Here is a 26,165-nt window from a genome sequence, read left to right as displayed (position 1 = left end):
ATCTAAGGCAACAAACCAGAGAGATACACCAGATCTAAGGCAACAAACCAGAGAGATACACCAGATCTAAGGCAACAAACCAGAGAGATACACCAGATCTAAGGCAACAAACCAGAGAGATAAACCTGATCTAAAGCAACAAATAAGAGAGATGCACCTGATCTAAAGCACCAATAGGAGCCAAAGCAGCAGTTCCACACATGGCCCAGCTGTCAGTGTATGCCTCTCCTTAAAACATGCATCATTTGCTGCCTAAAAGCTCTCTCAATTGGAGGCACACGCCTCAGACTAAACTTGGGTAAATACAGTAATGTGAAAGGCCAAACAAGCAGCCCACAGCCAGGCTATAATCACACGGCATGGGTCAAGCGTGTAACGTTCAAAGCCTCTGTCCAAATAAAGGAAAAACCAGCAGCGGGGTTAGCTCAGAAAACCGCTGCTGTGAAAAGAGGAAGTTAACGGTACATGTAGAGGATGCGGCGAGCCAAAGATAACACTTTTTCGTCGTTTTAATTAACGATAATCACACCAAGTAGCAGTGTTTTTAATACAGACCTACATCATTTTATGACTCATTCATTCAGAGGGACAAAATGTAACAGGAAAACGAGATTTGCTCAGCGGCAACTAGTGGGAAGCTGAAGACGAAAAAGCCGAAAAGAAAGCCAAAAAGTGGTAAACGTCATTTTTTTTATCTGTTTAAATGGCGTTGGTTGCTTTTATTTACCTTGATGCTCGATGAGAAACACAGGAGACGAGGACTGGATACCACGCTGGAAGCAGCGGCTCAAAGGAGAAGCAGAGCGATTTGCTGCTGCTGCTGTTTCCGGGTTTCTTCTTCGGCGTCACTGTGGTCAGGGAGGAGAGTCTGAGCTGTTCCGCCTCTCCCGGTATGGCAAGTGGTTTTAGCATATAATAGACAGAAAGGCAGGAGGAGACTCAATTCACCCTTGAATGTTTGACAAAACATGTTTTGTATGTTTTGTCAAACATATAAAACAGTTTTGTCATGTTAAACCCTAATGAAAAACAAAAATGAGAAGTAGCTTGATTTATTTAATTAGATAAATAAATGTGGACATATCCCACACAAATCTGTATTACTTGACTGTTAAAACCATTGATTGTATATATATATATATATATACACAAGAAAAACTCCTCCTCATCCATCACGAATGGTCATCACCTTCTTTTTATAATGTTTTCATTTCGAGTCCTTCAGAAGTGGATGTGCTGGTGTGCTTTGGATCTTTCTCTGGTTAGACAAAAAACTGTGCTTGAGCTTTAGGTCAGAAGCTGAGAGCCATACATCCTCCTTCAGGATTTTATTCCCCCAGGTAGCAAAGTAAAATGAGAATCAAGCAGGTTCAAGTGTCAAAGCAGACCTGAACACTTCATATTATGGTTACCATGTTTTGCCATGAGTTTGATGTTCTTTTGCTCAAAAAGTCTGAAAATGACAGAAGTTTGTAAATAATTTAACAAGAGAAGCAATCATATTTTCACATACACAAAGAGTGGTTTAAACATGGCTTTTTGTATTTATTCCGGCAATCTTTGTTTGATACTGAAGCACTCTAAATAATTTAAATCATAATTTATTCATTAGGCAGTGGCACTTTTTAGTCCTATTCTAATGGGCTCTTAGACCAAGGTATCTGGAAAACAAAACATGTTTTTCACTTAGAAGAAAGAAAATAACTGAAATTGAAAGGCATTAACAAAAATATAAACCAGGTTGATATGTTTCCATATCTGGACCTGAAAGACAAAACATATAATTATAAAAAGTTTAAACTTTCAAAGTTAAAAATGTTGCCCAAGACTTTAAAGATGGTTTCGGAATAAAACAACTCCCCTTCTACACTGATAACATTTTTGTTCAGTTTATTTAGACAGCACAACACAAAACATCACCTTTACAAAACTTTGCAGAGACAGTTCAATCAGATTTATTTCATTTAGTCGGATTGGTAAAAAAAAAGATTTGTATCACAGGAAAACCAGCCAATCGATTCATTGACTTCTCAGGAGATGCTCCTCCTGGACGAGCTTGTGGCAACAGTAGATATTCTTTTGCATTTTTTCATTGAACCTACAGCAATCCCTCACACTGAGCATGCATGCAGTGACAGTGGAGAAGAAAAACTCCCTTTAATAGGAAGAAACCTCCAATGAACCCCCCAAAAGCCTTCTGCTGAGAATGAAAGGAGATAGAGACTGACACACAAAAGGAACATATAAGCACTGATCCGTTATACTTTCTAAGTTATTAAATATATTTAATAGTTGCCCAGTATAACTATTGTATGTTATATAAAGTGACATTTGAAAGTTAAGAATGGCTATGAATCTGATTTGAGATATTTCTCATTTCGATTATGACTAGTGGAAATGTAGTATTGCTTGTATCAATGGCTAAAAATGTTATTCAAACACAGAGTGGAGTTTGATTATATGTCATGATGGACTGCCACAGTAGGTCAGAGGAAACTTTTCATTTGTTCCCTCCTTAGGATTATTACAGAACAGAGCTATAATTAAATCTGCTTTGATTAGGACTTCTATATCTTAAGAGCAGCTAAAATAACAATAACCTTGAACCAAATATCCCAAGACTTTTTACTCTCCTGAAATGTCTTTGGCAAGAGGTTAAAGAAGATGCTTCAAGCCCAATTTATTCCCTTTGAACATTTAACTGGATTAAAAAAGCAGAGGCGTGTGCATTTATTGATAAGAGGTTACTGCAAATGCAAAATAACAAAGCACTACTTTAAAAAGGATCTATAGCCATTTCTCACAGGCAGTCTGTTATAGACACATATAGTTCTATATATGTTTTGTCTTCCACTTTGTTCTTAGTCGAGTTTAAATTCAAACAAAGTTTTGAGGCATTTAAAACTTTTGTATCTATTGATGTATTCATTTTCAATTCAGTTCAGTTCAGTTTATGTATATAGCACCAATTCACAACACATGTCATGTCAAGGCACTTTACAATTCAACCAGATCATACAGTCAAACTTATTCAAAGTTTTCTATCTAAGTTAAACCAGTTGATTGCATCGACTCATTGACTCAAAGGCAATCCTTCAAACTACGCATGCTTGTAGTGACAGTGGAGAGGAAAACTCCCTTTTAACAGGAAGAAACCTCCAGCAGAACCAGACTCAGTGTGAGCGGCCATCTGCTGAGGCCGATTGGGGTTCAAGGAGGCAGAAGAAGACACACAGAAAGAAGCAGAGATACAAAAGGCAACTTTGTATATTTGTAACTTTGTTCATTTTTATACCAAATGAATATTTGAATATTCAAAAGTAGAGTAACTGCACTAAATATAGACAAAAAGTTTTTTTCTTTCAACACCTTGAGGTTTTTGCAGTGTTGCATAGAATCCCTTAAATTAGCTAGTTTGTACATATTTCAATAGCAACCAAAATAATGTAAGAAATAATAATAAAAGAAACCCTTAGTACATTTAAACAGTAAGGATGAAAAGGATGGAATCTATTAGTTTTAACATTTCATCAGATTATTTTCCAAGTCTTTTATGCAAAACACCAAATATCAAACATTTTCAACTACAGTTTAAATAAATAAACATTTCAGCTTTGTCATTTTTTGTTAGAGGAAAATATTCAAGCTCAGTGTTGTATAAAGTACTGAAATCTCGGAGTCAAGTAAAAGTATAAGTACCTCTCCAAAATATGACTTTGGTAAAAGTCCAAGTCACTGACTGAAATGTTACTTGAGTAAAAGTCTTAAAGTGTCTGATATGGCTTGTTCATAAGTAAAACAATTACTGTAAAAATAGATGCTGATGAAGGTTCTCAGTCATCAAGGTCAAAGTTATTCCGTAAAAATTCAAACCAAGTCAAGTGCATATTTTTTTTAATTTTTACGGAATGTAAAAATAGATGTACTCAAGTAATGTAGTGAAAAGTATAAGTAAAAAGTAAGTGCAGTTTGAATGATATTTTTTTTACATTTTGGTAAACTTTGAAGGTTAAATTTACTTAAAACAATATAAACAGCCAAGTGTAGGATAAATTTAGACTGGCTTTGCGAAAAAGGCGTATCCTATGAATAAACCCAGGCAAGACCCGACTTTGTAGTCAGTAGGTGGGGTCAAAACACTTGCATTTCTCTCGCTCGTTTTTTTTTTTTTTTTTACTTAGTAACTAAACCAAACATTGAAAATGTATCGGAGTAAAAGTATTAAGTTTGTAAATGTAGTGAAGTAAAATTGAAAGTTCTTAAAAAAATTTATACTCTTGGAAAGTATAAAATACTCCAAAATATACTTAAGTACAGTAGTGAAGTATTTTTACTTCGTTACTATACAACACTGTTCAAGCTCCTTTAGAATCTAACATCTCTAATAGTGTACAATTGTGAATGCTTCATTTAATTATCTGTCTAAATGTCATAATTGTTAGCGGCTCAGTTACAGAACATCAGTAAATCCTACAAAGATAAAAAAGCTTTTATATTCAAAAAGATTTTTACATTCCTCTACCTGATATTTTGTGTTTTGCCTCATACATAAAAGGAATTACCAATGAAAATTTTGATAAAAAAGATTTTTTTTTTTTTCAAAATTGAAGGTTGGAATAATAAAACCCCTTATTTAGTTTATGTATCTTATTGTCTTATGTTTTAAAAGTTACAGCTCTATGCTTTTGCCCACTGCACTTCCTCTGCAGAGAAAAAGCTTGCATTGTTTCATTAATATGATAAAATTCTTTCCAAGCAGGAGACAAAATAGAATTTTTCTGTCATAAAGTATTTCAATATGTCATGATTCAGATGTTTAATGTAACACCACACTTCATGTATATTTTATTGATTTTGAGTGTTTAAGATAAAGGAAAGCGACATTTTATACACAAAAAGGCTCAACATTTCATCCTTCCCAAATTGAAACAAAAAATGTATGAATACATTTTTTTTGTATTATGTTGGTAAAAACGGGATATTTGCAGAATATATACAATTTATCAGGCTATAAAGTAAAAGTTAATATTTTAACATGAGGGACAGGGTTTTTTTTTCTAATCTTTATAAAATGTTTAATTTTACATCTTGATATCTGTTGGTAAGGTATAAGATTCTTATACTTTAAATTAAAAAAAAACTGTGTTTTCAGCAACATGTTCATGGTACTGTTTAACACTTTTATTTTATCTAATTGCTATTTTTCCTCCCTAATCAGAACACCAAAGCAACCCTTTATTTCTATATTTCCACTTAAAGAGGGTTTTCTTTGAAGATTTCAGCAGCTTTTTTCTGGTATCCTCACCCTTTTCCTCTGTCACTGTCCCTCCTGAACTCATGGACACCAATCAGGCCTAATTAAGCTGCACACCTGTTTCCACTTGATGCGGCTTATAAAGACAGGCTGAATGTGGCTGAACCATTTAACAAAAGACTGTGAAAAAAAGCAAGGGTGAGTTGCATCTGAGCTGGTTTCATTTCCAAGGTTTGCTCTTTAGCCTGCTTCCATAACCATGGCGAGAGAGAAGACCCACGTTAATGTCGTCATCATTGGCCATGTGGACAGTGGCAAGTCGACCACCACCGGACACCTTGTTTATAAGTGTGGCGGTGTCGATCAGAGGAAACTGGAGAAGTTTGAGAAGGCTGCAGCTCAAGTAAGACTGGAAATGTTGTATTGGTGTTTTTTTGCAAAGGCATATTGAACTGGGATTAATGGTTGAATTGCTTTCCAGATGGGGAAGAGTTCCTTCAAGTTTGCCTGGCTGTTGGACAAGCTGAAAGCTGAGCGAGAGCGAGGGATCACCATCGACATCTCTCTGCTGAAATTCAACACCCAGAATTACAGCATGACCATCATTGATGCACCAGGACACAGAGACTTCATCAAAAACATGATTACTGGGACATCCCAGGTAAGGAAATAAGGGTGAGGGTTCAACTTCTCTGCAAAGTATTTTCTATAGTAACCTCTATTTAATCTCCTAGGCTGACGTTGCCCTGCTGGTCGTCTCTGCAGCTAAAGGAGAGTATGAAGCAGGCATTTCCAGGAGTGGCCAGACAAGAGAGCATGCTTTATTGGCTTACACCTTGGGTGTGAAGCAGATCATAGTCTGTGTGAACAAGATGGATATGACTGAACCTCCATACAGCCAGAAACGCTATGAAGAAGTGGTCAGAGGCGTGAAGGTCTTCCTCAAAAAGATTGGTTATGACACTAATGCGGTGCCATTTGTGCCAATCTCTGGCTGGACTGGAGAAAATATGATCACCCAAACACAAAAGGTGTGTATTTAAAATAAATAAATAAATAAAAAATTGGGTTCAAAGTAGCAGGGTGGGACTTTTTTTTTTTTTTTTTTTTTTTTTATTTATATACCTGTTTGCAGATGCCATGGTACCAAGGCTGGAAAGTAAGGTCAAAGGAAGGCGTTTCAAGTGGGAAGACCCTCCTTGAAGTCCTGGACTCAATTAAGCCTCCAGTGCGCACAATTAACAAGCCCCTACGCTTGCCTCTGCAGGATGTCTACAAAATTGGAGGTAATGCGGCACCAAGAGCATTGCATTAAAGAATTAAGCTTAATTTAGTGATATGTTTATTGACTTGGAGATCTGCTTTAGGTGTTGGGACTGTCCCAGTGGGAAAGATTGAAACTGGAATCCTTAAACCAGGCATGACCCTGATGTTTTCCCCTGCCAAGCTGACTGCAGAGGTAAAGTCCATAGAGATGCACCACCAAGGTCTGGATGCAGCTCTACCAGGGCACAACGTTGGCTTCAACATCAAGAACGTGTCTGTAAAGAACCTGCGGCGTGGAGATGTGGCTGGAAATGCCCAACATGATCCTCCTTCAGACGTCCATAGCTTTGAAGCTCAGGTTGGTTAAAATAAAATCTTTCTTTGCTATGGGGGGAAAAGAAATAAACTTTGAATCTCCTGCAGGTCATTATCCTGAATCATCCAGGAAGGATAAAAACGGGTTACTCTCCTGTACTGGACTGCCATACAGCCCATGTCACCTGTCGCTTCGCTGAGCTGAAGGAGAAGCTTGACCGCCGTTCAGGCAAGAAGCTGGAGGACAACCCACAGCTGCTGAGGTCTGGAGATGCAGCCACTGTCAAACTGGTTCCTATAAAACCCATGTGTGTGGAGAGCTTCTTCAACTTCCCTCCTTTAGGTAAGTTAAGGCAGCTTGAAAGGAAAATCATGCAAATCCTTGTCTAACTTTTCTCCTTATTGTATTCACAGGTCGCTTTGCAGCCAGAGACTTGAAGCAGACTGTAGCTGTAGGCGTGATCAAGTCTGTGGAGAAGGACCAAAGCTCTAAGCCTTCTCAGAAGGCACAGCCTAAATGAGTTGGTTTTAGTGGCCAACTGTACTTTTTATTTTGAGAAAAGTAATGTTTGTGTTGCAACAAAAAGCATTAATAATTTCTTTAAAGTGTATGATGATCCTGTGTTAATATTACCCCAAAATTGTAAAAAGGGTGAATTATTTGTTTACATTAGAAAAACTGCAGTTATTGGAAAAAATTGTAAACTGTAAAATTATTTGTTAAAAGATTAAATCTTTCAGTTTAATCTGTTTGTGGACTTGATTGCTTATTGCTAACTCATTGCAGGGGGAAACGTTGCCAGTTATTCCGACAAGGTTAAAAGTGAAACTGCCTGAATTTGTCACTTCAGTTTGCTCAGTGTTTAACCACAAATACCAAAAGTTAATGGGGTTATTTGCAATTACTTGTACAATGTAAAGGTACCTGGGTTTAAGTCTCATCTCAAAGTTGTAGCTTTTTTTTTTTTTTTACTTGAAGCTTGGAAGCAAGAGACTGGGCTGCTTGATTCTCAAAATGTGAGGTTTACCTTCCAAGGTTGAAGTAATCGCTTGGATAGATTTAGGAGGAAGGTTTTTAAGCTAACTTGAGCTTTTAGCCTGCAAAACATTGGGAAAGGTTTTCACTTTAACTCTTCTGACTAAAATTTTAGCAACTTAAGACTTTGCATTTCTGCAGCGTGTGGTATTTGCATTAAAGTGAATTATAAAGTCAGTTACTGGGGGAAAACTTGCATGAGAGTCTAAGCAATGATTTGGATGCTTCTGATTAAGCAAACTATAAATACCCTAAGCATCAGGGATTATGTGCATAGATGAAATGCAAACTTAACCTGCATGCTGAAGTACTATAAATTGACTATTTTCTTGCTTTAAGGAAACTATAAAATATTTTGTAGTCTGAGCACTGTAACCTCTAATTGGAATCTAGTTTTCAGAAGTTAAGTTGACCAGCTGGAATGTCTTGCACTAAAGGATATGTAACCTTTTGAATGAACAGATTAACACTGGAATTGGATCATTTTGGAAACTAGGTACTTTTTATTTTTTGCAAAATCCAGCCTTCTTGGGCCATGGATGGTTATAGGTCCTGTGACCAAAAAAAAAAAATTCCTGACTTTTGGGGAGGGGGGGCAGGTAGAGATGTATACCAAGGTCTTTGAACTACAGAGTTGCCCCATTTCAAAACTCAACCTCAAAGACTTTTTTTTTTTTCATGTCTATTAAAGGTGCATCATTAATGCAACAAAACGAATACCAAAAAGTTAGTTCCAGTTTCCTTTTGGACTTAAACCCAATTCATAAAAACACATGACCCATGGGTTTCGGTACAGCACTTTTTAATGATACAATGGGTTGATGGGTTTGTTCCTTAACATGATGGGGAAGAACTTCAGGTCAGTGAGGACTGAGTGAAAACACATGGTCTCCAACCTTCATCTACAAGACATTTCTGGTTCACAGGCAACCTGGAAATGTACTGAATCCAGTAACAAGGAATGATGCACTTTTCAAACTAGATCAAACTTTAAAAAAACAAAATTCAAGTTCATGAGATTTTACAAGACACTGAAATGTGAACACAGAAGCTTTCTAGGCCGTGATTAAAAAAACTAAAACAAATCAAGTTATTGCTAAAATGTCCTGTTAAGGTTCCCATACGTGTAGTCGATAGTGGCTTAAAACAGGATATACTTTCCTTCTGTGTAGTCCTGCTATGGTTTTAATAGTGGCTCTTCAAACCCTGAGGTGAGTGTCTAAACGCTGCACTCCGCTCGTTTCCAGTCGTTATACCAAGCGTGGAGGAAAAGCTGAGATGGCGTTGGGTTTTTCAACACACAGAGCAAACGTACGGATGGACAGTGTAACAAGGAGTAAATTAGTGACCTACAGCGAACCACAGGCGTTTTGAATGTTAGTTTTTTTTTTTTTTTTTCCCAACCACGCAGTAGCAGCAGGTTTCTGTACGGTAATAAAAAAAAAAAAACAACCGTAATACATGTAACACACCAAAAGCAAGCAAGAACAAGGAGTACACTTAATGAGAATACTTTTCAGCGGGAGACTCCTGCCTCTACGATGGTAAACAGGGATGCAAGACAAATAATGACATGACCTATTTCACATTCGATTTCATATCTATCCCCCCCAACCCACCCCACCCCCCACACAAGTATAGGTTGATAATTACTGGAGGGCCGGTGAAATTAATACAGATAAAATTCACGCTCTACCAACCTGACGCTTGATGGAGCAGGCAGAGAGCGGTACATGTTTTGTACAATAAAACATGTATGTACACTCACACACAAATATATATATTTACATACATATATACACAGGAACAGCATAAACATAGACTTCTAGGTAAGTGCTAGGGTTTGTTTTTTAGAGTGGCTCCGTCTCCGGCCATGCTATAGGGGTTAAGATAATACTGGTAGAGGAGGAATACACACATTCTTTGTACAGCGTGGATGTGGCATCCGGGTCTAGATGAGCCTGCTGGGTTTTTCTTTATTTTCTATTTTTCTTTGGGGGAGGCGGGGGGTTACTGGTGTGCGATTAAGATATTTACATTAAATCCCAGTTTAGGGAGAAACGTAGTGCAAGTCTGGCTGTCAGTCACTCAGGATGTGCACAAAGGACATGGGGAAGACGCCTTTTCTTTCAGGTTCTCCCTCGATGTGTCCGATCTGGAAGGAGAAAACCAGAAAAGGAAGGCATGTAAAGGGGAAAGCGAAAGCAGTGTGTGTGAGGAAGCTAACCGGAGCTGTAGAGAAAGTCTCTACAGGAACTCACCCACCACTCCTGGTCCTCCTCCCCTGTTACTATGATCACCTCTCCTTCGGCAAACGTCAGCTCATCGTCGTTGTCGGCCTGACAGTCGTAGATGGTCTTCACCCGCCTGGTTTTATTCTTCCCCTGGACAAAGAGGGAAAGGAAGAATACTTTCAGCTCTTTCTATCTTTCTCTCAGGTCAGGTATCCCCGCAGCATTATGCTGCCACCACCATGTAACCCATTGTAGATGATGTGGTTAAGGTGCTTGTTTTTTATTTCTACATCCCAACTGTTTTCAGTACCTCTTGTGTCTTATTCTTTTATGATCATACCATATAAAAGTCAGATTTGTGGAGCGTATCAAGCAACGTTTCTCTTACCTGAGCTCCTCCAGTTATCATGAGCCTCTTGGCTGCTTCTCTAATCAATAATCTTTATTCTAACCTTTCCATTTTCTCATGGATGAATGGATCTCTGTATGAGCTTCAGAAGTTTGGATATTGAACAATAAACAATTTCTACTTAAACCTTCCCCCCCCCCCATCTGTCTTTATGATGCTTTCCGTCCTCTACTGTTCACTAACAAACCTCATGGGGCTTCACAGAACAGCTGGATTCCCACTCAGGTTAGGAATGCAGATTACACTTATTTGTATGTATCTAGGTAAAAAGGGCAGAAAATATAAAAAGTGTAAGTATATGTATATATTTTTTTATGATTTTGATCTAGTTTGTGTTTTTCTGGAACTTTAACTCCCAATGAATTAAACAAACCTCTGTGGCATTAATATAACAATTTCAAGGGTGTTAACCCTTTATAAGGGACTGTGTTCTGTTTGATTTTTAACATACAGATCCTCAAACTACACCCCTACTTGATGAGGTCTCATTTTCCCTGTTAAATTATGTTAATGTTGTTCAAGCAAAGTTTAAAACTATAAATGATCCCAGAAAAAAAGGATTAAATGTTTTCAATTGGTAATACTTTGACAACAAAACCAAAATGGAGCATAACTTGGATAAATCAATGTTGTAAAAACATCTTTCCATAAGTAATGGTTTAGGGTAGAACCAGGGTTATGACACCATGGAAGTTTCTGTTAACCAAAAGACAAAGTCGGTGTCCATACTGTATTGATTTTCCTCGGGAGGGGCACAGGAGTCTCCGCTGTCCCTGGTGGGGTCCCATTAGTGTCCTCGGCAGCCTGCTGGGATGGAGTTGGGATGTTTGCCTGTTGGTTGGGTGACGGCGAGTCCTGCGGCTGAGTCTGAGGTGGAGGGGGAGGCTGCGATTGTGGCCTCTGTACTGAATCTCCAGAAGGGGGCCTGGGGGTGGCGTCAGATGTCCCGGGTTTAGGAGGGATGTCTGCCAGGTGAGGCTTGGGGGGAAGGTCTTTGAGCTGCGGTTTGGGCGGCAGATCTCCCAGCTGAGGTTTAGGAGGCAGGTCAGAGAGCTGCGGCTTCGGAGGAAGCTCTCCGGGTTTCGGGGGAAGTTCGGACACCTGTGGTTTTGGGGGCAGGTCGCCCAGCTGGGGCCGCTCTGCCAGCGGCGCCTTGTGAGCAGCATCAGTTGCTGGCGGAGACTTTGGGAAGACCTCTGGAGGAAGGCTGGGCTTGTCCACAGACGGATGGTGGATGGTGTCAATCTTTCTCAATGCCACTGGAGGGAAAAATGCTAAATTAGGAAAAAGACTCATGGTTCCAAACAAGTTTAACCTAAAATATGTTGAGACTCAACTCTTCTTTTCAGTTCGGAGGATGACAGGCAGAAAGGACAGCAGGAAAGAAGTAAGAACTGAAGGAGCAAAAGTATGACGAAAGGACATAGAAGGACACTGAGAAGGACAGAAAGGAAAAACATAAGATAGCACAGAAAAATAGAGAAGGGACAAAAACGATAGGACAGAATGGAGATATGAAACAAGCAAGGGAGGAGGAAATGATTCCTGTTTGAAACATGGAAAGAAGAAGAGATTAATAAGGGAGGGGAAAACAAGCATTAAGGAAAAGGAAAGGGAGGAAAACAATGAGGAAAAGGACAGAGAGAATAAAGAGGAAATAACAGAAAAAACAAGGAAATAAGGGAGGAGGCCAGGAAGCAAGAAGACTAAGATGGAAGAAGGAGAGATAATAGGAGTGAGAGTAGTTAGGGTACAGGAAGGAAGGAAGGAAGGAAGGAAGGAAGGAAGGAAGGAAGGAAGGAAGGAAGGAAGGAAGGAAGGAAGGAAGGACACAACATTCAGACAGAAGGGAAGGGTTTTATCAGACTATAGAAACCCTGTGCTGTGGTACAGGAAATGTAAAAAAGTGAAAGAGTGTACCTTTCTGAGGTAGTTTGGGAAGAACCCTTGGACCGAGTGTAGACTTTGTGTTGCTCGACGTAGTGCTAGAGAAATTAAGATGATCAAAGTTCAGTCCATATGAAAACACACAGAATTTGAGTCTTTGGGTTCCCGTGGGGTTTTACCTCTGCTGCTGAGGAATGCCCTCAAACTTGTTGGACACGGGGGACATCTTACTGACCGGAGGAGGGGTGGAGTCGCTTCCTGAAATATTCACATTGGCCACAACAACAGAGGAAAAAACTGAACACCACATCAGAGCGTGGATGGAGGAATTAATTTGGTATAAATGTGGAAACAAATCAACATGCTGTGATGGTTAAAGAAAACAATGAGGGGGAGGGCATCTTCTGGCTGAGCTCTCCGTGATGAGCTCCTGGTGTTTGCTGCGTTATCTGAGGGGCTGCTATTTACTCTGTGTTTGGGTGTGTGTTTATGTGTGTGTGTGTGTGTGTGTGTGTGTGTGAGAGACAGGGTGGAGACAAACAGTTGGGGATAAGTAACACGTTCAACAATAAGAAGATTCCTAGTCTGACAGTGCTCTGTTAGTAAATTCAACTTCTAATCATTCTAAACATAGTTTCCCACTCATTAAACCCCTAGTTTAAAGTAAAGCTGAACTTCAATGTACTTTTCAATAATATGCCCCTAAATATATTGCCAGCTAACAACAGCTACAGAATACAGGATCACTCAATTGTGAGGATCTGATGCATTTTAACTTAGGTTTAGGGTGTTTATTAAAAACAACTGCTTCCAGTTCAGCAGGCTAAACGTTATTCTATCTTTAAAGTGTTCTCGATCTGCTTCACTGTTGAAAACATGAACCGTTTTAGACAAAATCCAACAAAGTGCAGACACAGATAGGATTGGACTTTTCACTAAGCTGTCTACTCTTCATAGAAGTGACATGGCTTCATTCCTTGTTCTTAGGAGACCTTTTATATCCCCATCTTCTTACAGGTTAGGGGAAAATAAAAAATTATAATGCAGAATAGTTATCTAGAGTGGATTTTTTTTTTTTTATTGCAACCAAAAAAGAAAAAGACATTAAAAGTCTGGCTTTCTCTTAATAGACCCTATTAAAGGAAAAAACTTAACTTAAGGTTCCAACATTGATTGTATTTATTCCTATTTTTCCTCATCTGGCAGCGGGCTAACTGCTGTTTCACGTGTGCTTTGCAGTCTCACCCCCGGATACTGAGCCCCCTTTACTGTGCGGACTGTGAGAGAGCGGGCTGGGTGGGTCGGACAGGGTGCGTTTGTGTCCAGGAGGTGGGGGCGGAGGTCTCTTCTTGGACAGGGTAGAGCTGCCTCCTGGTGTGAGTGTGGAGGGAGGGCCGGATGGGGGAGGAGCTGGAGGAGCGATACATAAGACACATGAGGCGATGAGGTCAACCGATCAAACAAACCAACAGAGATAAGCCCCAAGGAGGGGTGGAGGAGTCAGAGCAAAACAGCAAAACTGTCAGGATACAAATATAAGAGGATGGAACCGGAATGTTTACAGGGAGAGGGGGGTTATCCCTGAATGAGCCTGTCTAATGGGACGAACTGGTCACTAATGTAGAGATGAGTAGGATGAAAGCAGCCAATAGAGAGCTCAGCCAGAGAGCAGTCAACTATGGTTAAGGGTTTACAGCTCAGCAATGGCAGAACATCGCTCCAGAAAGATTTATAAAAAATGTAGACATGCTAGAAGAAGAGCCTACATGGCTCCGAACTGCACATCTGAGCTGTAAAGGAGGAAAAAAAACCGAAGGGGAAGAAAATAGGAGTGAAGAACTTAAACCAAGATATTCACTGATGTATGGTCGGGTGCCAGCCAGAGTGGCGTAGTGCGAATGAGAGCCAAGGAATGCCAAGTGTGGAGCTGAAAGAATAGAGAAACAAAAAAAGAGAAAGAAAAACAGAGCGAGGATGAGGAGTGTGGGAGAGAATCTCTGAGCGAGTCTGCCTTTATGAAGAGCTGCTCCCCGACACACACACACACACACACCCACACACCCACACTCGCTGGAAAATAAGATGAAAAAAATTATCAGCGATAAGCAAAAAGCAGAGAAAGAAGAAAACGGCGTAGAAGCTGAAGAGTTAGCGGGTTGATCTGAGCATCTTACCGTCTCAAAGATCGCTTTTACCTAGCTAACATGACCCTACAACAACAAACTGCAACTATTCATTAGCATCAGTTTCAAAGAACAAAAAAAAAAACAAGCCAAGAAAACAACTGAACCTTTTGAGCAGTTAAGGGTCTACTATCCACACCTTATCAAATTTTCCCACTTTTCAAACATTTCCACATGTTGCCATGGTGCAAACACACTCTGGAGGAGCTGCAGAAAGCCACAGCTCAGGCAGATTAGGCCTGCACACCACAAACTGGGCGTTTATGGGAAAAGAGCAAGAATAGGTATTCTGTGAAGAATAGGTATTCTCTACACCAAATGGGTAGAGGAAATCCAGAGGAAATCCAGTATATCTGGTTGGAAAAAACTTCATCATGATCCGGGATGCTTTTCTTCTGGTAAAATTTGAGGTAAAGGGAGCTGAATGTGGGAAGATCCGGTAGGTAACCTTTATGATACGAGAAAAGACTGAACTCTGTCCAGCAGTCCTCATAAAGCCAGAGATTCACTGTCACTATGTGCTGCACCAGCCTAGTCAAAGTCAAGAACTAAATCCATCTAAGAGTTTGAGCTAGGACTGAAAAACCCATGTGGAAAAATATGCATGGAAATTATTATGAAAATTAGCTATTTTCTAAAGAATGGGTTCAAACCTCCTGCCCTATAAATGCTCCTAAAGATAGCACCCCCTACAGACAGAAAACTGTAACTGCAGCAGCAGTTGGTATCCTTTTCTCTCGATCTCACAATTACACTGTGCTTTTTGGTTAAAATATTAAAAGTTCTGAAATAAAGTGAAGTCTGTGGTTACACCGGCACAAAATGTGGAAAAGTTCAGTAGTTGAGACTGAAAACCAGAAGAACTAATTTCCTTTCCAACATGCATAGAGCTGTGAGTAAATTTAAAGCACACCTCAGCCTGCTTTACTTGAAGAAGAGGTCAGTTCAAGGCTGGAACGTCCACTGTTAGACAGCCAACACTAAGATTAGATTTCAGGCCAACATTAGCAGCTCACTTCAGCTGTTTATTAGATTTTAGCAAATTCACACTCAAACAGACTGAACTGAGTTCAATCCCAGATGCTAAGATGTTTTAGAAGCACTTAGAAATGCTAGAATGGTAAAGAAAATGCAAAAAAGAAAAAGAAGATCTGATCTCCCTGTTTGAGGGAATTAGAAATTAAAAGCATTCGACTTTAACAATTAAAACACTGCAACTTTTTTTTAACGGCTCCTGTTTTGCTTTCTGAATCTCCACTGAAGGTTGTTCAAGCTCAATCGTAAAGTTAATATTTCTTTCATATCAGGATAAGACTCAGGCTTCATCTGGTTAAATTTGATCTAATATGGCGCTTGCTCAGATTGTCAATCTGTCCATAAGCTGAAGAAGTTGGTCAAAATCTGACATTTTTCAGCCTGGCTGATCTTCTCAGATTAGCAGAAACACTGTTGGTAAATGCTACCAGATCAATGTATTGGCTAAACCCTTCAGTGTGAACGTTTTGAGTGTAGAATACACAATTTGTTTTTTTTTTTCATTTTAACAAAAGATGCCAAAGACTCCAAGTTATTGAGTTTGTTATTTATTTGGAGGTTTAAAAACTGTCTATTTCATATATAATGCTGTAAAACAGCCACTAGCTGTTTGCTTTGTCAGCAAGTAAATCAATGGTGTCCACAGGTTTTGCCACAAATGCAAAACTTGTAAAGTTTAAAGTATTTAACAGGACCAAAGAATTAGATTTTTTCTTATTTCTTTTTTGTAATATATCCTGCTCAGTAATTAAACATTAGAAAATCAGTAAAAAGGAAGAAAAAATAGATTTTTCTAGACATATATTTATAAATCTTTGTGCAGCCTTGGTTTTAATGGTGGTAATAAAAAAAAGTCTGGTCTAAGGAAATATTTATATAAAAGCTGCCACACCAATTCATATATGGGAAGCTACAATAAATGTGTTGACAATCGTAGTAACTACAACCAGAAGCCAAGTTAAAGGTTGCTTCTAACTTGGCTGAAATAACTAATTAAATGGCCTCCTGTGATGGATGTAGCAAAGTTTGCCAGAGCAGCATTTTTAGCTGTGGGGTGTTACTGAGAAAGCTGATGTTAGGGAGGCAGGAGTGTTATTTCTAACTGTAATAGTGCAGAGACAGCAAAGCAAAATAATTGGACTAAGTGTGTTTCCAGCGTCCCTTTCTTTCACCTGATGCCCGACTAACGTTCATCAGGCTGCCTCTGCCTGAGGCGGTGTTTTCCTTCAAGTTTACTTTATAAGTAATCCTAATGACACCTGCTTTCCGCCCTCTGATCTGTGTGCTGACAAACCACATACCACTGCAGGGTGTGTGTGCATGTGTATGTTGATGGCACAAAGCGGAAACTTCACACTAAAGCTGCACCTAATTCTGCTCTGATGTATAATCAAATATTAACAGAGATTATGAATCCATTCATGTTCGGGTCTTCTCGGGAATTATAATCCCTACACGGCTTGGGACACACAACCTTTAACACCACAGTGGATTACAAGCTCACATTTTGCAAACGCGATACCAGCAGATCTAGAGTTTGAATTTCAGAAAGCAGATAAAATTTAGACCCTTCAGCCCCTCGGAGCCGGCATGTCTGACCTTTGCCCTGGTTCCTGGGTGGCAGCGGCGGCCCGTCGGCCACGGGGGAGGAGCTGAGGTCGGTGGAGGCGCTGTACATCTGGTTGGTGAATGCGCTGTAGGAGAGGCGCTGCTGCTTGTCCCTCTGGCTGATGAAGCCAGGCAGGGAGAGCTTGTCGTGAGGGGACAAGCTGGAGGAGTGGCAGAAGCTCTGAGGCCTCGGAGAGCGGTCCTTCTTGATGGGACTGGGCTGGAGACGGACACGGGCAGAGGGAGATAGATCAGCAACCTGCAGCACTCGTTATGTCCAAAACGAATGAACAAAACTCGTACAATTGTTTTTATACTGTAAACATCTTCTAAACAAGTTAATTCTTTCGTTACATGAAGGACTTCTTCCATATTAAAGGTTCATCAAACCATGAAACTCCCAGAAAACAAGCCTGCCTGGGTCATCACCTTATCATCAAGGTCGTCGTCGCTCTCGTCCATCTCCTCCAGTCGCAGGCTCCACTCGTACTCCACGTGGATGTGAGGGTTGAACTTCCCCTCTGCGGCCTGAACAAGCTGAAACAGGCGGAAAGACAAATCTAGTTGCTTCACCTTCAACCCTGCTTATATTCAGAAAAATCAGACATGAGAGGTCATGTGAGGTCAAAGGCTGCCATACCACTTTAAATGCACACTTTGTTCATAAATATGCTGACTTTATTGTATTTAAGTCGGATTTCTGTTATAGATCAACAAAGTAGAGCCTAACTGTGAGGAGATATTAGGACTTTAAGAGTCAAAGTGGGGAATCTAGATCAGCAAATCTAAATTTGTTTGATTTAATTTGACTCAGTCTTTGATTTTTTACATTTCTATTATAGAAAAGAAAATTAAAATCTCTTTGAACCACTTTGCTTTTTGAACCCATTAGTTCTGATCTAATGCTGCGCCTCCTTTGCTGAAAGGGGATTTAACAAGTGGAAACAAAAACGCCTGATTTTTAAAAAATGTTTGGCAACTACAAAGCCTAAAAGGTGTGGTCTACAGAGTCGATACTTCCAAGACGTACTCCTTTGATTACAGCTAGAAGTCCTTTGATGGTCACTACCAGCTTTGTAAATATAGAAGGTAGAAGCTGAAGATGCTGCCTTTCCTACAGATTCCTAACTGCATCAAGATGCGGACTTTAACTAGGTCATTTAGACACACACATTTGCTTTGATCTAGACCAGAGGTCTGCCACATTTCTAATCTAAAGAGCCATTTAACCTCAAGCCTGGCTTAAAAATAGTTCTTCAGAATATTATATGGCCTTTAAATGAAATATAACTTAACTTAATTTTTGTTGAATATTTACAATAGAAAATATCTTGCCATCTTGAAAAACAGTTTATTTGCTGCTTTTAGATTTTTGAAAGGACAAAACATAAAACTTTTATAAAGAAGGAGCATTGATTTTAGATTTTATTCTAAAGGATATTATTTAATATGAAAAAATAAAACAGTTTCCAAGCTAATGACAAGATATATAAATCTAAAAGTATATTTTTTTAATTCTTTAATGTCATTCTGTAATGAAAATTGAATTCAAATCTTAAAAAAAACCCTGCTAAAAAGGATTGTTATTTATTAATAAACTATATTAAAACCTATTAGTTGGCTCAACTTTAGCCACTATTAAGAGCCATTGTAGAGGGTCCTAAAAGCCTCTTGCAGCTCTGGAGCTGCAGGTTGCAGACCCCTGATCTGGACCCTTCTATTGTAGTTCTGGATTTGTATTTAGAGTTGCATTTCTGCTGTAAAGTGAACGTTTGCTCCAGCTTTAAATCTTCTGCAGCCCCTGACAGGTTCTGTATTACCCTCCGTCCATTGTTCATTTAACTCTGACCACCTTGTCCTGTAAAAGTGAAACCAAATAGTTATGCCCATAGCATCCTGTTTCACCTGCTACTAAATGGTTTGTAGCTTCTTAAAAATAATTGACTCTCTCTTTCATAAAGGCATGATTTGTAGGGTTTTAAGCTAATAGTTGTAGCCTATTTACTAATTTAGAGATAAGGGGACAACCATGCACTACTGTGTGCCTGTGCACAGGTCTGGATTGGCTGTCAGGCAATACCCATTGGGCCATTTCCAGGCCAGTCCAAGGCCATCATAATTTAATCTAAATATATATTTGCATTCATTTATTTGCAATAAATGAATGAATGTTAGCACAGGCAGAACTAATAGAGTTATGAGAACCCTATTTATAGGCCTCACTAGGAGACATTTCCCTGTCATAAAATACTGATAGGCTAAAGCATAGATATGAAATAGGCTCCTAGCATGCACTAATAGAAACATATTTCCATAAAATCGCTGTGCCAGAAGAAGATAGAATTAGCTACCATTTAATAGATTTTCTTGTACAGAGAGCAGAATGCTGATCTCTGTGTATGATTTTCATCCTTCATAAATGTGCAGATATATCCTCTGGTATGCTGTGTGTCTCCACATGTCGCATTACTAATCAGAGTGGGCCACCATTACCAAATTAAAAGGAACCTTTTTTTGGTCCCAGTTCTGCCTGTTTATCATATAAAATCCAAAAAGAACACATTACGTTCTGTTGTAACAAAAAGAGGAAAATCTGATGGATGAGAATAATGTTCATGTCTATTTTGTTCATAGGAGGTGGCAATGTAAAAAAAAAGGCTGTCTAAAGCTTAAATATTAAAATATTATTAGATATATTAGAGATTCCACAGTGGGTATATTATGGTCTGTTTGTCTTCTTGTTCATATCTGCATTAATAACAAACACATTCCCAGTTACTTCCACTCTGCTGTCCCAGTCGCCCAAAGGCTGAACACAGAATCAACACTGCCATCTAGTGTTGTGATTGAACACCTCACTATCTGCTCTGCATCGATTCTATCTGGTTGATTTTTAGCTCCAGAAACCTCCACTTTAACCCGCCTCATGCTGCTGTTCTCTGTGTGTTTTCAGAGATTTAACAGGAGGGTTTGTTTTGCGCTCTGTTGTTCAGCATATCCAGCTGCTCCGTCCTGCACTTACTGCCTCCTCGCACTGAGTGTTCCTCAGTCGCCTGGCAACATCCAGGGCCGTCTCTCCATTCTGATTGGCTGAGGAAGGGAAGCAGGAGGGAGAGATGGAAAACGGTCAACACTTTGAGGCTTGTGCGGGCAACAAGAACAAGAGGACGAAGACGATGACGAGGGTGACTCACTGATGTCGGTGGCCGGTTTGCCTCTTAGGAGTAACTTGAGGCACTCAGGCTTTTCGTACATGCAGCAGTAATGCAGGGCGGTGTTCCCCCACTCCGTCTGCTTATCCAGGTTACCGCTGCAGAGAAGAGACTCAGTCAGATTCCTCTCATCTGTTCTGCTTGATATATGATTGTATTTGACAAATATTATTGTAAATAGCCATTTTAAGCATCAAATTTAATAAGGGAGGATGTTATTTAACAATTTTCAACTGTGGAGGCCTTTGGAGCATTGGGGGATATAAACAGTTGGAGGGGAAAAAAGGAATAAATTAAGGCAGAGAGCGAGAGCTTGACCCATTTCTGTTTGCCTTGTGGGAATCTGAGCAGAGCAGCACTAAGCCTACCTCTGCTCTTCACTGCTTTATTGCAGACTGAAGAACAGAGAGCGGAAAAAAAAACAAAAACAAGAGACACTGATGAAATTTGCTGCTGCAGAAAATATGATTTGTACATGCTTTTCTTCTTATGGCTCCACTCCTCCTACAGAGACAATCCAATCCCCACACGTAAGCCTTCAAGGGCTCTTAAAGATACCTGTTCTGCACAAGGAAGTCCACCAAATGCAGTGAGGTCTGGTCTGCAGTCCGTACGGCGTAGTGCAGGGCAGTCTCTCCGGCTTCCTGCAGGGGGCCACCAAACACAGCAGAGTCACAATGAAGCAACGGCCAGCATCCATTCTGTATTCTGTACTGTGTGTGTGTTAGTGGGTGTGTGTGTGAGCTTGTTTCAGCATTTAAACAAACTGCAGTAAACAAAATGGCTCCTAAAAATCACAAATCTGCCGTATTGATCCCACTGTCTTTAAAGACTGCCTCATAATAGATTCAGAAGCACAAAGGGTGATAGATAAAATAAATATTTCTATGTTGTGTAAGGCGTTTTTATGTCTTGCATTCCTAAAGGTTTGAATCTTGCTGTGCTGCAGTTGGAGTAACTGACAGCAGCAGATCAGATAGTGGTGACTCAGACTTCACAGTGCAGATGACAGCAGCAGCAGCAGCGGCGGCTCCCTCCCTCCTCCTCCTCTTCGTCACCAGATGAGATCCTCTATTATCCTTGTTACTCTGCTGCACCGTTGCACACCTAATTTTAATTTTTTCTATCAGAGAAACTACCCTTATAGCTTTGTAAAACGCTGACCCATTTAAGTCGGATTAAATCCCATCACGTGTGGCAATGTTTCATTTCCATCCGATGCCCAAAGAGGCTTCGCAAAAGGCGAGCAAACAGGAGAACACAGGCCAGTGCAGCAAAATGATTTAAAGAAAAACAGACGATTAAACAAAGTTCCCACATGTGTCACCATCTAAGGAAATAAAGCAATCGAAACAGATGTTACAGATCCAAGTGGCCGAGGCTTTGCAGCACCTGCTGTTAGTTATTCAGATGACTCAGACTTTTTTCCAGCCGTTTACACCCATTTCTATCCAGGCGTTGGTAAAAATGTGTCATTGTTGGGTTTTTCTGACTTCACTTAATGATGAAACAGTCTTAGATCTGCAGAGTTTGCAGCCTTAGGTGGAAATATTGTTGGATATTTACTGAGTGAACGATGGAAGCATAAATAAGGTCAAAATAATGATCGTCAGACTTGGAAGGGATGATTTTTTTCTGGCTCTGTAGGGATTTTTCCCTCTCTTTAAACCAATCAAAGCTAACCATACTTTATTGTTTTATGCAGTTTTTACACTGCACAAGAGTCATCGGCAGCAGAGCAGAATCTCATAATGTAGCCACCTCCGTGTTTGATACTGGCAACAAATTGCTAAACCCCACCTTTAAGTGATCCTAAAACATTCACCAGGCAACACCGTCCAATAACAGACATCGCCTAAAACAAATAGATTTCTCAAATGCATTGATGTGTTCAAAATAAACAGGCAAAGGGAGACGTTATCAGGACCAGCGTTTTGAGAAATGACCTACATTATTTCTTCTATTTACTACGAAAGGGCATTTTTTGAATAGTTAGGGTTAGGTTATTTTTGTGGACCTTTTTAAAGTGTTCTTTTTATATTTCAGCATTTTTATTTAAATCCTGAACAACTTAGAAAGTTGTTTTTATCATTTTTGGGGAAAATTGTTTTGAAGATTGTCTACCAAAGAAGTCCCTCTCCTGGAAGCATCTACCATAATTTTCCGACTATTAGCCGCACCTGAATATAAGCCGCAGGTTTTCCATGTTTAATTACCATATGGTTCGTGCACAGAGAGGATTGTCGGGAAAGACACAACTGTTTAGGGAAGCTCCTATTTATTAACATTTCAACACAATTGAATTGAGACAATTCTCCCTGCTGGCGTCTCCAACGTCTCACCATTGACTCGTTGATTCCAAGGTTACGTGCAGCGGTTCTATTTCCTTCGTTTACTGCCAAACTGACTACCTTTAACTTAAAGCTGCATCATATGCATTTCAACATTTGTTTTCCATAATAAGGGTGTCACACAAACTGTCTTGCGCTCGCAATGTCCGTCTTTCTCGGAGTCTGGTTCCGGAGGTACCGTATTACCCTAGTGGACATTAGCTGTAAAAGTCCATAGAAAAGCCGCATTGTTATATAGTCCGAAGATTACGGTACTTTGACCACACTGCGCCTGCACCATAAACAATCGTCCACCTTCTCTCATCAGGGAGAGGAGATGTGAAGCAGAGCGCATATTATTCTGGGTCAATGTTGAGCCAAAAAGGCTCCTTTACCAACTGATCTTTTCTTTTTTAGTTAATGTTGTTTTGCTCAACCCGAAGAAAATAATGAAGAAGCCTCTCTTATCTGGATGCCATTCATTTAATGACGTTGCTGCATCCACACATAACTTTTAAAGGCTGCACAAGGTTATTAAATCAAACATGAATACCCTTGGCATTATTTCATCATATCATCTTTAGATGACTTTGAAAAGCTTACAGAAGGTATGATATATGACCTTTAGACTGTCTTAGACATTTTAATTGGTTAGATTTTAGCTTTAGACCTAACAACGGTTCATCTCTTAAGTCTACATGGTCTTTTAGCGCAATTCATAAGACAGCAACACCCAGCTTAACAACCTGCCATTCCTCCAAATCCATTTTAATGTGAGGGTTCCTACACACCAGTTGTTACAAAGTAAAGTAAAACAGCACAAAAAGTCAAAACAAGCTTCTTTAAATATGATGTCAAGAAGCTCTAATCTTCACATAACTATATTCCTAGTTTAAATTACAGAGAAGTTGAATAAAAACATCTTTTGGTCCAATTTCTGTCCAGAAAGACTATTATTTAGGAAAGCTCTTTGGAAAAAACTGAATTTTATAATCTGCTTTTGTGGAAAAAGTATTCCCCAATTTTTTCAGTTTCATAAGGCGCACCTACATATACTTTAGATCATCAAGCTTAATTAGATGTCAGACAAAGTATGTTATTAGGCACAAAATTCAACATTCAAATGAATATTGCAATTGTAAATAATAATGGACAATTCCTACTAAATCTAAAAAATAACTTGACTACCACATGTTTTACCTTAATCTTCTTAAAAGTCCCAGCCTGATTAACCTTAACATGAAGAGTGAAGAAATTCCTTAAAGAGAACCTTTCTGACAAAATGAAGTAGGGTAAAGGATCTAAAAAGCAATGCATAATCCCTACAATTGAGAAGCAAATTCATGGTGTTTATCATTGAGGAAAGGGTAACAAAGACACTTCTATGGCTTTGGGTCTTAAGTCAGTTAGAACTGCAATACATTAAAGCCATGTGTCTTAAATGATCAACCCGTCAAAATTACTCCAGGAGTCCATCAACAACTCACGTTGGAGGTCACAAACGGAAAATATTCATTTAAAATGCCATGGGCGTCCATCGCCTCAGTGTCTGAACTTTAGTGATGAAGGAGACTTGGTAAAAATGGCATTGATTGGAGAATCCAAAGACAGGGTATATAAAAGCAAATCCAACATTTGTACAGTCCATAAATATGACTGTTATGTTAATTGGCTTCTCTAAATTCCCCTTAGGTGAGAGTGTGTGCGTGAAAGGGTATTTGTCCTGTTTGTCTCTGTGTTGCCCTGCGATGGACTGGCAACCTGTCCAGGGTGTACCCCGCTTCTCGCCCATAGAGAGCTGGAAATAAGCAACAGTACCCCTCACGACCCCGCTTGGGATTAAGCGTGACAGAAGATGGATGAATGGATAAATGTCAGTAGGCAGGGAGCATAAAGTCATAATACTAAACAGGACCCCCAGCATGAAACTCTCTGGACAACACTCCGCCATTCTTTGGTTCCACTCACCGGTCCCGCCTCCGGCAGAGGCTCCATTAGCTCCACCCCCTCAGCGTAGACCTGAATGAGAGCCAGCAGGTCCCGCGTCTGGATGGCCTCAAACAGCTCGATCATCTTAGCCGCAGCCGACGTGCACGTCTTCCTGGCATACTTGTGGTCCACATACTTAGCGTTGATAAACTCTTTCCTCACCGTCCTGAGGGCAAAGTTTTTTTCCCAATTTTTATTTTATTTTTATAAAGGTGGACATTTGGTTGGGAAGTACTTACATGTCACTTGAGGGGTTGGGCTTTGGTGAAGGGGAGGAAAGGTTTGCTTCCATGATCTCATTGAAGCTACTGTTCCCTACATTCTTTGCCAGCTGAAACAAAGAGAAAGATGGAGTCAAATTCTGTTACAGGATCAGTCTTTAGCCTGTCTAACATTAGGCAAGACACACGTGATCCATAGATGGGGAGCTACTCATTCGTTAGTGACGCACCAATAGTTCTGAGGTTCCCAACTTGTCCAGCTCCATGGACTGGATGCGGGAAATGTGGACCCCCATCTCTCTGTGGATCCCAGAGCATTCGATGCAGGTGAGGATCCCCAGGTTGGTGGACAGCCACTTTGGTTCTGCAGACAGGGACCAGGGTGTTACATCAGACTGGGCAGAAAAACCTGATATGTAAAGAATATGTAATGAAATCTGAATAAAGAAGCAATGAAAAAACTGGACAGAAAATAATAAGAACTCCAAAAGAAAAATACGTCAAATTCACACTGAGAATGTGTGTCTGGAAAAAGTAATGTAGAAGGTCCAAGTTGATTGGAGAGCCTGAATTATTAAACACTGGGGACGGCTGCCACCATTTTCCTTTTCTCTTAATTACTATGTCTCGTAGTTTGGCCTACACCTGCAATTTATTCATATATTAAACTGACATATATATGCTAATTGAACAAACCATTTAAATTTGATTACACGGAACAGAGTATTTCACACAAGCAATTAAAAAATGGATGCTCATTTTTGAAATTGTTTAAGAGCACAGACATCTTACATATCCATTAAATTGAAAGAAAAAAAAATATATATATATATCTTGGATAATCTATAACCTTCCCCTCCCCCATTAGTCAGACTCAGAGTTGTGGGATGTGTAAATGTGCCCTCCAGCTGTGTAATCTTTATGTGCCCTGGAATTGCACAACCAGCACTGCAAAAACCTTTTAAACACACAGATTTTTGCCCACACTAACCATGCTAATTTGAAGTTATCTAAATAATGACTTAATCTAAAATAAAATATACTAAATAAAAAAAAAGATCAATATCAAGCAGAATAAATGTCATCAAGATATCATGTTTCTGATTGGAGAAAAACAGACTGATACTGTGGAGATAGTAACAGCAAAATGGGGATCAACAGATGATCAACAGGAACTCAATAAATT

The 26,165-nt window shown here is 39.6% G+C and overlaps 3 protein-coding genes across 5 annotated transcripts in view; 1 reads left to right on the top strand and 2 right to left on the bottom strand.

Moving 5' to 3' along the window:
- The window catches only part of LOC107085391 (protein FAM49B), a 57,335-nt gene extending 56,490 nt beyond the window's left edge, over positions 1 to 845 (bottom strand). The window contains exon 1 of the mRNA XM_015375680.1: positions 728 to 845. The gene's annotated coding sequence lies outside the window, so the exon portion shown is untranslated. The remainder of the gene's footprint in view (positions 1 to 727) is intronic.
- On the top strand, positions 480 to 7,696 carry LOC107085390 (elongation factor 1-alpha-like). Of its 2 annotated transcripts, XM_015375678.1 has the most exons (8): positions 480 to 675; positions 5,499 to 5,657; positions 5,736 to 5,915; positions 5,989 to 6,285; positions 6,390 to 6,540; positions 6,622 to 6,878; positions 6,944 to 7,178; positions 7,250 to 7,696. In XM_015375678.1, exons 2-8 carry the CDS (start codon positions 5,514 to 5,516, stop codon positions 7,354 to 7,356), a joined length of 1,371 nt encoding a protein of 456 aa, XP_015231164.1. In that variant the 5' UTR covers positions 480 to 675; positions 5,499 to 5,513; the 3' UTR covers positions 7,357 to 7,696. The 2 variants fall into 2 exon arrangements, with proteins under 2 accessions (XP_015231164.1, XP_015231163.1); XM_015375677.1 differs by lacking the exon at positions 480 to 675 and having other exon boundaries at positions 5,234 to 5,657.
- A 1,574-nt stretch (positions 7,697 to 9,270) lies between these two features.
- The window catches only part of asap1 (ArfGAP with SH3 domain, ankyrin repeat and PH domain 1), a 77,631-nt gene continuing 60,736 nt past the window's right edge, over positions 9,271 to 26,165 (bottom strand). The window contains exons 15-28 of one of the 2 annotated variants that reach the window (XM_015375676.1): positions 25,210 to 25,343; positions 24,998 to 25,089; positions 24,738 to 24,924; positions 20,998 to 21,083; positions 20,422 to 20,537; positions 20,250 to 20,317; positions 17,657 to 17,764; positions 17,210 to 17,447; positions 13,647 to 13,811; positions 12,581 to 12,659; positions 12,435 to 12,499; positions 11,244 to 11,773; positions 10,133 to 10,255; positions 9,271 to 10,026 (exon numbers count right to left, since the gene is read on the bottom strand). In XM_015375676.1, coding sequence (XP_015231162.1) covers positions 9,952 to 10,026; positions 10,133 to 10,255; positions 11,244 to 11,773; positions 12,435 to 12,499; positions 12,581 to 12,659; positions 13,647 to 13,811; positions 17,210 to 17,447; positions 17,657 to 17,764; positions 20,250 to 20,317; positions 20,422 to 20,537; positions 20,998 to 21,083; positions 24,738 to 24,924; positions 24,998 to 25,089; positions 25,210 to 25,343 — 2,066 coding nt within the window. In that variant the 3' untranslated portion in view covers positions 9,271 to 9,951. Of the gene's footprint in view, positions 10,027 to 10,132; positions 10,256 to 11,243; positions 11,774 to 12,434; positions 12,500 to 12,580; positions 12,660 to 13,646; positions 13,812 to 14,259; positions 14,329 to 17,209; positions 17,448 to 17,656; positions 17,765 to 20,249; positions 20,318 to 20,421; positions 20,538 to 20,997; positions 21,084 to 24,737; positions 24,925 to 24,997; positions 25,090 to 25,209; positions 25,344 to 26,165 lie in introns of both variants that reach the window. The other variant, XM_015375675.1, reaches the window with a different exon arrangement.

Source organism: Cyprinodon variegatus, unplaced genomic scaffold (genome assembly GCF_000732505.1).
Source record: "Cyprinodon variegatus isolate N-32 unplaced genomic scaffold, C_variegatus-1.0 Scaffold123, whole genome shotgun sequence".
NCBI classification, from domain to species: domain Eukaryota; kingdom Metazoa; phylum Chordata; class Actinopteri; order Cyprinodontiformes; family Cyprinodontidae; genus Cyprinodon; species Cyprinodon variegatus.
Note: the sequence above shows the minus strand (reverse complement) of the source record. Positions and strands in the feature narration are given on the sequence as shown.

Excerpts from the sequence above, each read along its gene's own strand:
- LOC107085390 (XM_015375678.1), top strand. The coding sequence starts at position 5,514 with ATGGCGAGAGAGAAGACCCACGTTAATGTCGTCATCATTGGCCATGTG. Across the intron at positions 6,286-6,389 it reads TGATCACCCAAACACAAAAG|ATGCCATGGTACCAAGGCTG; the intron begins GTGTGTATTTAA and ends ACCTGTTTGCAG. Across the intron at positions 6,879-6,943 it reads TCCATAGCTTTGAAGCTCAG|GTCATTATCCTGAATCATCC; the intron begins GTTGGTTAAAAT and ends AATCTCCTGCAG.